The 14,408-nt window shown below is 39.3% G+C and overlaps 1 protein-coding gene across 2 annotated transcripts in view; it reads left to right on the top strand.

Annotated features, from left to right (window-relative positions):
• Positions 1–14,188, top strand: part of LOC136881117 (peroxisomal acyl-coenzyme A oxidase 3) — a 139,724-nt gene extending 125,536 nt beyond the window's left edge. For both annotated transcript variants that reach the window (XM_068229236.1, XM_067153759.2), the window contains exon 13: positions 7,823–14,188. In XM_068229236.1, coding sequence (XP_068085337.1) covers positions 7,823–8,082 — 260 coding nt within the window. In that variant the 3' untranslated portion in view covers positions 8,083–14,188. The remainder of the gene's footprint in view (positions 1–7,822) is intronic.
• The last annotated feature ends 220 nt before the right edge of the window (positions 14,189–14,408 follow it).

The raw sequence follows: 14,408 nt of genomic DNA, 5'->3' as shown, positions 1-14,408 counted from the left end.
GAGGGCTTCGGACACATCCTAGTGGAAGGATCATTCCCCACAAACTCACATAACGTAAACCAAACAATGCATGAAAATAAAGGGACTTTACACTACAACCGACCAATATGAAAACACATATCGTACAGTAGTTAAAATAAAATCAACACTAATACATTATAAATAAAATCACTCCACATAGTAGATGTGGTAATTAGTAACAACACGACCTGAAATGCACAATTTAATGAGGCGGAACCCACATTACAAGATAGAAAAACACACGATCTTGCCTCAATACCGCAAAACAAAACATCATAATAATTACAGCGGCCCACAACAGCGGATGCTAATGCCCACAAAACAATAATGACCAATGACAGTTGCGTAACTACCATACGGCGATAAGATAAGATAAGCAACAATACTGAGAAGAGTAGATAAGCCCCAAGCAACAACCACTCCATACTAGGGGTGCCCAAAACCCTCAATTAAATCTTCAAACTTATACATTGTTAATGAATCTCATCGTTGTAATAAATGTAGGAATCCTAATATATTTGGGCAATAATAAAACAAAACCACCCGCAGAAATGCAAGAAATATACAATCCTATTCCCTAGTCATACGTATGAATCAAATAAGAAACAATGAAAAATCTAACTAATAATAATAATAAAAATAATGATGCCCTTTAAGAGAAATGGGTGGTGTTCAGTGCAATCGCAGTAGTTAGGTCGTAACACGAGTAACGGGAGGCCAAATCACACGAACCGAATCACAAAACAATAGTATGGGAACAAAATATCAGAGAGAACAGACGATAGTATACACCACAATAAACACGGCAATATGAAGATGCAATTTATCAAAAGAAACAGCACACGAATCAAATAATACTCGAAAACACACGTAGATACACCAGAAACAAGAATTAACAAAGGGAATCACAAAATTTAGAAAAGGCAGGAACGAATTTTGACTGTCACCTAGAGCAAACACTGCACTTCGCCGTTACGCAGCACACACTTCAAATATGAACACCATAATCAAGCCGTAGCTTAACTCCACTTACAATAAATACACTTATAGAATACAGAAAACTACACCAAAACGATATATACACAGTAATAAGACCTAAAGGCGAACTTTTGTGGTGATCAGTAATGCCCAGGTAACATTCTCGTGCTATAACCAACTACCACGGCACTTCACAAATAAGAATTTTTAAGAATGACTTACATACTAAAAACGAATATACTTAAATACTGTACAACACCATTTAGACTTCCTCGTTAGGCGAGGTGTACTCTCCTTTATCACCCAATTCCCACAGCTTCCATAATCATTATTTGAGTTACAGAGTAGCCGTTAAACATGGCTTAGCTTCCAGTCACGAGCGCGTCCAGTCACAAGCGAGTCCAACAGCTTAAAAGCGCCTTTCACACATTGTCACTAGGCGCGACACAGTCTCAACCCCGCTACACGCTCTGGCGGAGACCGCTGAACCACCAAGATAAGTTGCTAGCCACTCTCACAGATGGCGTAGGAGTCCATGTATCGTTCCACTATGTATAATATCTCATAGAAGCATTACCCAGCAATAAACAATGTTCCGAAAAGTCACAATTGCCACGTTTAGACAGAAAACATGTCCAATATTCCAACAGTTCATAGCGCTCATGCATTGAAATAACCAAGTCTACCAGACTCAAGGTTTTAGTGTTTCCATAGAGTAGAATAACAGTTCCATATGAACGGGAAAATCACGGCTCAGTACAGTACTTAGCCCGTGAACATAATGTCCGTAGAGGAATTAGTTAATTCACCAAAATACCAGTTCCGATGAGATACACCATATAAATATATGTCGCGTAGACAGTAGATAGTTCACATATATATACATCACAGGTAGCGTATTTGTTAATAACGCTACATTACAAATATAATAATTCTGATAATGAAAGATGAAACATTGATTTGTTATAAGATCATGGTACACAGATTCATTTCTACTTTTTAGTTTTCATTCATGTGTTTTGTACCAAAGTATTTCTTTCTTTGCAAATATACTTGCTTAATATGTCTCAATATATCTGCATTTTTGTAAAACTTTCGTGCTAATTTGCCTTGAAATGTTACTGTGTAATAAAATTTGTTTCTCTGCTTTTCTCCGATTGTACATTTTGGCACTTAGACCCTTTTTAAATAATAGTATTCAATTGTTCTTTAAGCCCTATCCATAAATGAGCAGTTCTTTTTCCAAATCTGCATATTTTCCACTTTTTGGTCCTTGAAATGCATGGCAAAAACTTTTGCAGTTATGAGCAACTACTTTTGCTTTCACCAGTACTGAACATGTACTTCTGAAACACCAAATTCTCTCTTCGCAGGTTAGTTCCTCTTCTCTTCTGCATACAGAATTACACAAACTTTAAAACCGACTGTATACCTCTTGTCTGTACTAGCAGTTTCCTGCAGATTGCTCACTTTCTTCATAAAGCACAATGGCCAACACGCCCACAAAAACTATTAATAGTTGCAAAACAATGGCGGATGTTAGCAACTGACCCCAAACAAGTTTTTTCATCATATTCCTTTTCTTCCTAAAAGCTATGTTCTGTACCTTGTGACCTTTATTGTTGTTCTGTTGTACACATAGTCACAAAAATCAGCTCTTTGCTGCATTCTATTGTTGAATTAAAGTGTTATATGTTAGGAAGGAAGACTCAGTTAAGTGTAACTTCAACACTTTTCACTCTGTCAATGCAAAAAGGAATTGGAGAGGGTTAATAAAAATGATCATGGCAGTGTACAAGGAATGTTGTAGTTGCGTGCAAACACAAGTTGGCAGGTCAGGTTCGTTCAAAATCACTAGTGGGCTGAGACAGGGAAGTGTTCTATCACCAATCCTGTTTACAGTAGTAATGGATGACATCATGAGAACAACAAAAGCAGCATATGGAGGAAGAGAAATGAACATGTTGTTATTTGCAGATGATAATGTGATTTGGGGAGAAGAGGACATGAATGTTCAAGAACAGTTGGATGTGGTGAATGGGAAGATCGAAGAATGTGGATTGAAAATAAGTGTAGAAAAGAGTAAAACTCTTGTTATGACTAGAGGGGAAAAAGAAGGGGAAGGTCAGATTAGACTTGCAGACAAGCCCCTGGAAGTAGTGGAGACGTTCAAATACCTGGGGAGTGAATAAACGGAGAATGCTCGACTGGATGCTGAAATTAGTTAGAGGATTCAAGCTGGAAGCTGTTTCTATCATAGTGTAAGAAACATGTTATGGGACAAAGATGTGCCAATGGAAGCAAACTATGTACAAGATGCAAACTATGTACAAGATGTATTACGTACACATAACAATTTACGGAGCAGAAACTTGGATAATGAAAAAGAAGGATGAGAGTCAAATACAGGCAGCCGAATTGAAGTTCTTGAAGAGTATGATACAGAAGAGTAGAAGAGACAAAATAAGGAATGAGAAAATCCGGGAAGAAATTGGAGTGGAAGAAATGAATGATACAATAGAGAAGAGCGGACGAAGATGGTTTGGGCCCATAAAGTGAATGAGTGATAAAGAATGCCAAAAAATGCAATAGAATTGAAATGTAAATGCAAGGAAGGAGAGGCTGCAGATGACCATGATTGAGATGGAAGGATGCAATCCAGCACAGTATTAGAGAAAGAAACCTGGACTGGGACACAGTGTTGGAGGAGGAGTGGTGGAAAGACCGAAGAAAATGGAGAGGAACCATATTTACCCCTACCCGGCTACAGCTGGATAACAGGAAATGATGATGATGAAGAAATACATCACAATTAGGAAATATCCCAGAGGCAATCATCACTTATAGTAGTGTGGTAATAAAGTAAAGTTAAAACATAATTACCCAACAGCAACCAACAACAACAAGCAATTCCATGGAAAGAAAATATTACAAGAAATACTATTAGTTTAACATTCTAAATCCAGCATCATCGTATACAAATTCACACACAACTTAAACAAAGAATGACTTGTTTTGTTCTACAAGAACATCCTTAGATTCCATCAAATCATTTAAATCATGCGTATTCTACCAGTAAAAGAGCCCGACTTTAAGATTTTAATTTTAACGTAAGCATGAAATAGTTCTCAGGGGGAAACTGGATAGACACTAGCTAGGGCTTGGGACAGGAGGTAGGGTCCTATCTACAAGAAAAATTTTAATCAGGTTGAATAAGAGTTTATTCATGAAATGCATATCAAAATGCACATCACCTCATTGTACAGTAGATAGGGGTTGTCTTCAACATCGTCCTTTTAATGGTCCGGGTCTCCAGCTCACCGGGCCGAACAGGTTGGAACACGTTCCGGAAGATGCCAAATACTCTGTTAAGAACAGGCCGGAACACCCAGGTTGGTCGTGTATGAGTAAGTCTCGAACTTCCGATGTTCTGGATGATCTCCGATGGTCTCTGACGATGTTGCAGGTAATCACTCATCACCTAAGTCCAATGTGGCTGATGGACTCAATGTCCACAAAGATATCGAAAATGTGTTCTTCGTCACTCGCAGAATTTACAAGTCAAAGTTCATAAAGACCTTGAATAATTGGTTTCTCACCACTGGCAAAATCACAAGTCAATGTCCATAAAGACTTTAAAGAATTTGTTCCTTAACACTCGCGAAAATGACAAGTCCATGTTCACGAAAACTTTGAATAATTTCAGAGTTCACCACTGGTAAAAATTACAAGTCACTGTCCATAAAAGACTTTAAAGAATTCGTTCCTTAACACTCGCGAAAATGACAAGTCCATGTTCATAAAGCCTTTGAATAATTTTAGAGTTCATCACTGGCGAAAATTACAAGTCAGTGTTCATAAAGACTTTGAATAATTTTAGAGTTCATCACTGGCGAAAATTGCAAGTCACTGTCTGTAAAGACTTTGAATAAATTGTCCCTGAACACTCGCAAATATTACAGGTCCATGTTCATGAAGACTTTGAATAATTTTAGAGTTCATCACTGGCAGAAAGTGCAAGTCAATGTCCACAAAGACTTAGAATAATTTGTTTCTTAACACTCACAGATATTACAAGTCCATGTTCAGAAAGACTTTGAATAATTTTAGAGTTCACGCGCGCACAATTGGTAAGTCCCATATGGCCATGATGGTTTAAGTTCCGCATGAAGACTGTAACTACTCGATAGCTTCTGACGACTACGGCAGCGTGTAGAGCCAGGCTGAATACTCAGCTGTGACTGACTGATCAGGCTAAAGTGAGCTCTCCTTATATTCGGTTTGGGGGCTTCTACGTCATCACATAGCGTGATCCCTTGAAGCTGGTTATCCCATGAATCCCTCGACGGATTTACTTGAGATTCACGCTTTGCGACGTTTATGTGATTCCCTTCAAAATGACATGTTGCTCAAGTCACTACCGTAATTATTAGAGGAGTTTTAAAATTTTCTTAATCGAATGTTCGTGAAGGTGTGACGCTTGAATCCAGAACATACCAGGTCAGGCCAGCTATACTTGGCGTGTCAGGCGGGTGATCTATCACGTCACACACACAGCTGTCCTCGACTCGCTCGCTCGTTCCACCGAATGTAAACAAACCACACCGAGCTCAATAGCTGCAGTCGCTTAAGTGCAGCCAGTATCCAGTATTCGGGAGATAGTAGGTTCGAACCCCACTGTCGGCAGCCCTGAAAATGGTTTTCCAGGGTTTCCCATTTTCACACCAGGCAAATGCTGGGGCTGTACCTTAATTAACACGTTCAGTACCTGCTTCTGAGCGGGACACTTGAATTCCTGGACCGGCCATTTTCATGCCCGGCCCTCTAGACGTGCATCACTTAATACAATTTACAATTACTCCTAAACTATAAATGTTAGAATAATGATACTTTGTGCTTCTTGTGAATGTGTAAGGTGTGATATCTGGTGTGACAGGTTCGAAGTGAAGAAATGAAAGAATATGAAGGAAGTGTATTCGGAACATTGTTTTAGAAAAATATCGGAGTATGAATAACAGGGTCTTCGGTCCAGTACATTTTTATATCAGGATTTTGGACTAATCGGTATCCACGATTGGATGATCGAATTCTTTGGGAAAGGCCGGGGCGCCGCACTTATCACTTGACTCGCGTATAGATTGGTCTGTTCACACACATACTGATAAAATTCGTCATTCTTGAAAATACTTACGTACCTCAAAATATCCTGCTTATTTTCTATTTGAACTTTTATACCTGAATTCTCTGTAAATGGTGGAACGGGTGGACAATAACTAGGATGATATGTATCAGGCACTTCACTTTTCTCTATAAGCATATCGGATTCGGGAATCGGTATTTCTTCGTCACTCTCACTTTCACTATCTGAGTCTATTTCAGGAATAAGTTCATCACCAGAATAATCATTGTGAACAATATCTAATAATTAATCTTCCGTATAAAACTTTGTATTATAAGCCATTATACTACACTCGGTAAGAACGACACGCACTGCATTGGAATCCCAAGTACCGACTTGACGCGCGAGGAAGTTCTGAGATTTTCCAGCTAAAACTGCTGAGATAAACATGAGCCCACTCAACGCGAGGGTTATCTCAACAAGGTCAACCGACTTCCTGCTACAACCAGTAACGCTGACTAAGGTGTAAGAATGCATAGATGACGAATATAAACAGCATTGCTTCGCGCGGAACATTAAACGTCTTACGCCGTCCACGGCCCGCAGCATAAGAGCAAGCTTGAACGTCTTACGCCGTCCACGGTCCGCAATGAGTTAAGGCCACGGCCGCTTCCTTCCCACTCCTAGCCCTTTCCTGTCCCATCGTCGCCATAAGACCTGTCTGTGTCGGTGCTACGTAAAGCAACTAGCAAAAAACAAAAAAACCAGGCTTGCTCGGAATATTGCACGTGATGATTAAATGCAATTAACTATCAAAAAATACGCATGTACAGGCCATAACCGGTACAGTATATATGTACAATATTGTTAACGTTGCATAATCTTGTCAATGATTGAGAGTTTGGTGATATTATAAAAAAGTATTAACAACTAATTATTGTATTAGTATTCAGCCGTCACCATATTAACTTATTCAAATGTTAACAATACAGAGAAGAAGAGCTAAATTCACTGGCCACATCTTGCAACATAATACCTTTCTTACCAATCTGCTGGAAGGAAAAATCACGAGGAAGAAAGGTCGAGGATGACGAGGAAAACATTCCATCGAGACTTGGTACAGAGTCTTTGTTATGGTTCCTATTATGAAATGAAACGAGTAGCTGAGGATAGAAAAGAAGGGTTCCATAAACAAGGCATTGCCTTCAGAGACTGATGATGTACTTATCTAAGCTGCAAAAGTGTAGCCCGTTGTCTTCAAACACGGTTTCAGGACTGTGGTAATGGAGGGGTTCAGTGAAAAGTTTTTATGGGCGCTGCACACTGTTCCGTGCATAGGGGTGGGAAGTAGGGGAGGAGCGAGGAGAGCGTTGTGGATCCTGCCTTCTGTCTATTGGAGAAGGGAGAGAATAATGTATTTAATTTATTATGGAGTAAATATAAGTTAATTATTTTGGTTAAATAAAGTATGGAATTGAATTGGAGAGTATCTTGTAAGAAGTTATATTTAATGATAACCTAAAAGATTGCCTTGAGTGGTGAAAAACGGTGCGTAAATTCAGAGAATTTACTTCAGATAAGAATAACCTAACCCACATTCCCGACATTAAAGTTGGAGATTGCCTCCTGTGTAAATTTTAAGTGTCTTGTTGTTTGCTGCTATTATCTTCTTCTTTCATTATCATTTTCTTTCTTTTCTTTCAGGTGGCTATGTAACTGGTCCCCAACCTGCCCAGCTGCTGCAGGAAGGAATCTTGACTCTCTGCTCTCAACTGAAGCCGGATGCTGTTTCTCTCGCTGATGTACTTTCTCCTCCTGATTTTGTTTTGAACTCTGTCTTGGGCAAATCTGATGGTCTGGTGTACCAGAATCTGCAGGTAGCTTTGTTCCAAAGCCCACATTGCTTTGAACGACCACATTGGTGGAAAGAAGTGACGCGTAATGCTGTATCTTCAAAGCTTTAAGAGTGCCATCCCCTAGGATGCTTATTTCAATGATCGTTCTAGTGAAAGGTTTCACATACTGGAGTAAAAACAGACTAATCTAACAAAATCGTATGGAGTAAGCCTCACATAGAAACAACATACAGACACCTCATATACCTCATTAAGATGTTTCCACAGGGGACAAGGAAAGAGAAATTGTTCAATGAGAAATCGTTCTATTGAATGTATGTATGTATGTATGTATGTATGTATGTATGTATGTATGTATGTATGTATATATGTATGTATGTCTACCGCTCTGTCTCGTTTCTAGATATGGGGTCAGGGATGAGGTGAGATTAATTTTATTGTATGTTTTTACGGCCGGATGAACCTCAGTTCAGAAGCTAATGAAGATGAATGATGGAGAATGAAATTGTGTAAGGTGGTGGAAGGAATGGTCTGCAGCCTATGAATCGTAACTGTCCCGGCATTTGCTTGGAAGTGAAAATGAGAAACCACACAACAGTCAATGGTAGGGTTCAAACCCATACACCTCCCAAATGCTGAGCTTTGCTCCATAGTGCGCAACCACTCTTCTTGGTAAAACATACTATTGAATATCCAATTAAAACCTAACCAGTAGGAATATGAAACCATACAGATTTTTTCGTGCATTTTACTTTGGGTGTATACAGTGAAAGTTGTATGTACCATTTCTGAAAGCAAGAGGAGAGTAATGAAAGGCATGAGAAACATGAGGGAACAAATATGAAAACCTTTTACACTGGGGCCCATATAAGTGACAGCATTTTGTTGCAGATCATTTTCTTTCTAAAACAAATGTGTGATGTTAATTGAATCTTTATGTTTTGGACCAATAAGTTTTCTAGTTGCACTCTTCGACCATGAATCACTCAGAGGTTGCACTCGTCCATGTGCAAGAGAACGACACCTTCCACCATCTTGAACACAACAACACTTCGGCAATACCTGGCATTGATTTGGACCAACTCGAGTCAAAGGTGCGAGTTTTAACATTTGCACCAACACTACGCACTTATAATGCGGATGCCTGTCCACATCCTGATGGATTTTAATTTTGTCTTCATTAGTAATTGATATCCATAAGCAGGCTACACAAGCCAAATTGCTATTGAACTTGTGACAACTATGTTCGTACTCCACAACAGATATTCACCTAACTTCTGACTGGAATGTAAACTACAATCACAAACAGGCTCACTGCTAACCGACAAGCACAACTGAATTTCTCTATAGGTGCAGTTTACCCTGTGGAGTTCAAGAGTTCAGGGCCGTTTCTTGTTATTGCGAAGCTTTCAACCAACTTGCCTCTGATGGCTAGGGCACTTATCTATGTTAGAAATTGCATTCCATACACAAGGGATAACAAAGAACATTTTCAGGACTGGAACAATTGTGATCGTACTAAGCAGTAGTAGCAAAGAATTATGATGGGGTAAGTTAGTTATTTTTAAGTAGATTTAATATGATAAAAATTGGGACTTCGATTTTGTGAAGTGCTAAGCAAGAAAATGTCTTAATGAGGAATACTCTAATGAAGTTTCACTCTATATTGATGTTTTCCTCTTTCATTGGACTGATGACCTACTTGTTAGGCCCCTTTAAACAACAATCATCATCATCATCATCATCATCATCATCCTCTTTAATTTATAACAAAAAAAGCCACAGAAACAAAATACTAAAGGACAGTTTTGTCTTATAAATATAACACATTTAGAATGCCCATAGTAACAGTAGAGTTTATCACATTTTCACCAATTAGAAGATTTACAGGAACTTGCTCAAAGAAAATTTGATTGGTTAGAATTTGTTGTTATTCTTTGTTGAAGAGATTCCATGTACCTGTATTGAAACAATTACTTTGATTGTGGATTTAGATAGTTGCCATAGGACTCAAAATTAGGTACTATCTTGAGATGAATATGTTGTTGGTAAAAATTGGAAGGAAAACTACATTCAAGATAGCTACTAGAAGTTTGAGATGATTAGAACCTTGGGATTCAAACAGCGTAGATTCCCAGTCGTGTCATGGAGCAAACTTAACTGTTCAATTAAAAACAGGTAGGCAGAAAAGAATAACTGTTAATAACTGTTTATGCAACCATTAAACATCCAGATTTATTCACATAAATATGTCTTAGAGCTGGGGGTCATCTGAAAACTTGTGTGACGTGATGTTACCTAGCGACAGTACCTTGAGAGCTGCCCAGACTGTGGATCTGTTATGTCATGACCATCCATCAGTACTTCACATCACAGCCTGCACAGTTGCTAGGTAACATTGCTTCACACATTTTAATGAAAGACATACTTTCGATCATTTTAGTTTCCCAAATTATTTATTTTCCATGACTTAAGAATGACTCTCCCAATTCTATCGTTTATGTTGTTTCTGATATTGTCATCATCATTGTTTGAATATGCTAAACCATGAACCGATGTTTATTTTTGTAAATTGTAAACTAATGGATGTAATTACAAATGTGACTTAAAAAAAAAAGTAAGTTCCATTTATCAATAGAAACAAAAGTAATAACGATGTTGCCAAAACCTTTTTATTATGTCCTCTTTACACATTAAGCTATTATTCTATATAGTTACCATGTTTGTTCAAACAATTATCATAACATTCCACCAATTTTTGTATCCCCTCATTGTAGAAATCTGCTGCCTGTGATTGAAGTCAATCTTCAACTACAGTTTTCACTTCTTCATTGGTGTCAAACTGCTGACCGACTAGGAACTGCTTCAGGTAACGGAACAGATGATAATCGCTCAGCGCAAGGTCCGAGCTATACGGTGGCTGGTCCACTTGCTGCCATCCAAAAGATCGGATTAACTCTTGAGTTTGAGCAGCAGAGTGAGGTCATGCATTGTCGTGCAGCAACAAAACTCCACATGACAGTAGGCTACGTTGCTTATTCTGTACAACTGCCGATGAATATCCCCAGCCAACACATTCCTTCCTGTAAAAAATCAAATCACAGACCTTATTTCACACTCGGCTGGACACTCCGTTATCTGAAATATTTCAACTGCCCTCACCGAACCATACACAATGATGTTACGACTGCAACTGGTGTCGACTCGTCCCCTAGGCATGCCAGGAGACAGCGCGCGAGCACATTTTGACAGGCTACAGCCGATCAGACCTTAGTTAAAAAATAACCCAAAAAGCTACAGGCACTCGGACCTTAGTTAAAAAATAACCCTTGTATTATAATTATTGCTGAGATTATCAAATGAATTGACATGCTCTCACTGTCCTTAAAATCATCCTGTCATTTCAGTTTTAGGAATGAGATGAAATGAAAATCCACAGCCTGTTACCAGTCATTCGAATGGGTCAGGAATGGAATTAATGAAGCCCCCATCTAGCAGCGAGGATAGGAATTGTTCCGGCTGCCGAAGCCTGTCGCAATCCTCTGGAGCAATGATTAATGAATGGCAGATGGAATGAAATTATACTGGAGAGCATTGCTGGAATGAAGTATGACAGGGAAAACCAGAGTACCCAGAGAAAATCCTGGCCCGCCTCCACTTTGTGCAGCACAAATCTCACAGGGAGTGACTGGAATTTGAACCACGGAACCCAGCGGTGAGAGGCCAGCGCCACCTGAGCCACGGAGGCTCCTAGGAATGAGATATTTCTCGTTTTGTTTTTTTTTTCCTTTTTTTTTTCTTAAGATTGAAAAAACCTACAACCTGTTTTCCAGTCAATGATCAGGTTAGGGATGGGATGAATGAAGCCTCCAACTTGCGGCGAGGATATGAATTGTGACGGCTGCCAAGGCCTGTCGCATTCCTCTGGGGCAATGATTAATGACTGACAGATGAAATGAAATGATAGTGGAGAGTGTTGCTGGAATGAAAGATGACAGGGAAAACCGGAGTACCCAAAGAAAAACCTGTCCCGCTTCCGCTTTGTCCAGTACAAATCTCGCATGGAGTGACTGCGATTTGAACCACGGTATCCAGCGGTGAGAGCCCGGCGCGCTGCCGCCTGAGCCACGAAGGCTCTTTCTTAAGATTATAGGGATAAATTTAAAAATCAGTGGATTTATGGTATCACATCTGCCATATTTCATGAATCCCTCCCAATCGTCTATGACAGGGATGTCAGGGTTGAAATTGCCTGGGTAAACCTTGAGGAAATGATCACCATCATAATTTTAATTATCTCAAAATCTGGATCATATATACAGTATCTTACATGGTAAGACTTGTAGAAGAGTGATGTGTACATTGTCTTGGCTAGCAACGCACCAATCTATACGTGGAAATATATTCACTTTTATAATCAAAATCATAAATCGTGCAACTTTTTTCACACCTCTTGCAGCAACAGCAAAATATGTCTCGATGAAATTTATGCAGTTTGGTGTGACTACCAGAAGTGAAAACAAACAGATGTCATTGCCAATTGTGGCACAATAAACAATCCTTAGTAAATGAAGCCTGATCCCTTATGCAGTAAACAAACCATTGATGAAAAATTAATGTACATTAGGGCTCTGCATGGATTTGGGCCAAGCCCTTGGAGTTAAAATGACAAATGCTTGTCAGGGTCAGGCATAATGCAGGCTTAATAAAAGGACAAACGATTTATTTTACAGGATATTTTTGATCCATGAATTAAAATTTATTTCAGTAAAATATTACAAGTATTTATTGCCCGCCTCATGGCCATGATCGTTCAGGCGTTAAAGGTATATGGTCGATGACACCGTGGTTAGCCGGTTCGAGTCCCGTTGGTCGAAAACATTTTCACCATCAGAATGTTGGCTGGCAGGGTGGGAGAGGTGGTATACAATTTCTAATCACTAGATTGCGTGACAAAAGCTTCTATTAAATTCCAAACGTCTGCAGTGCTCATGTAGAGTGAGGACGTATGACGTTGTGGATAGAGACGTTAAGCCTTGAGCAGACCCCTTGATGCTATTCGACAGGAGTAGGCTATGTGCCAGCACCAGGTTTCACCCTCTCCCTTCCTGCTATCATGTATCACGTCATTCTTTTCATCTAATAAACTCCTCTAATGAGGTTCACATCAGGAAGGGCATCTGGTCACAAAAGCCCGCCACGACTGATTCATCTCACCTCATACCCGACCTCATAGAGAAACAGGACAAGGGTTGGACAAACATTACAAGTATTTATTATGCCAAAGTAGAACAGCCAAATTATTGTAGTGTCCATTGAAATTATCTACTGTCAAGGCAGGCATTATGTATTATATGATTATTTTATTAACTATAATGTTATTTACTTTACATCCCACTAACTACTTTTACAATTTTTGGAGACGTTCTTTTACATGCCAGTAAATCTACGAACACGAGGCTGACGTATTTGAGCACCTTCAGATACCACCAGCCTGAGCCAGGATCAAACTTGCCATATTGGGGTCAGAAGACCAGCGCCTCAGCCGTCTGAGCCACTCAGCCTGACAATTATTTTATTGAAACCATTCCAAATGCTACAACTATTGTGATAAGAGAGATGTTAAAAACTCTCTCTCATTGCTCAGCTCAGCTTTACGTGGCAGTCAGTCAACATATCAAACCTAATGACTCATTTGCACTCCTACCTTGAAGACTGCTTTTTTTTTTTTTTTTTTTTCCCTGTAGTAGGCCTATACCTAACTGAGCGTTTTCTTCTTACGTCCCCTTTCTAACGATAACACACTTCACTAACACATTACATTGTACATTACTTCTATTCAACATCTCATGTTCTCCGCACAGTATTTTTGATGGGTCACATAATTAGTTTAATTGATTAGTTAATTAAAATAACAACACTTCCAACATGGGCCTATTCCATATGAATTTTGGACAAACAGGCTGGACTGGATGGTAAACTGAAATCTGTTCTCGGGCTTGGGTCGGGTGCAGGTTCAGTTTCGGTTCATATCGGGCTGACCAGAGTCTACGAATCTGGGCCCTTACAGGCCTCTGATGTAAACACACACCTAAACAAAGTCAAACCCGTAATTAAGAAAATGGTTATTTCCTTCTTACTCCTCGCTATTCCCTATCGCATCATCACCATAAGACATAGATATGTTGGTACAACGAAAAGCGAATTGTAAAAACGAATTGCTCATGCAACACCATCACTCATAGGTGGAGACAGTTGATATAAACTAGTAAATCCCTAGCAATAAATGAGCATGATGCAGTTTGAGCCTGAAAGTGTCGTGGCTGGCAAGCATTTTCTCAACTTCTCCCAATGCCTTTCATTTTCCCATGCTTTCCATAACTGTGTGTCTCACTCTTGAATAACATAGTTAATTCATACAAATTATACAGAAA

This window comes from Anabrus simplex, chromosome 9 (assembly GCF_040414725.1).
Source record: "Anabrus simplex isolate iqAnaSimp1 chromosome 9, ASM4041472v1, whole genome shotgun sequence".
Taxonomy (NCBI): domain Eukaryota; kingdom Metazoa; phylum Arthropoda; class Insecta; order Orthoptera; family Tettigoniidae; genus Anabrus; species Anabrus simplex.
Note: the sequence above shows the minus strand (reverse complement) of the source record. Positions and strands in the feature narration are given on the sequence as shown.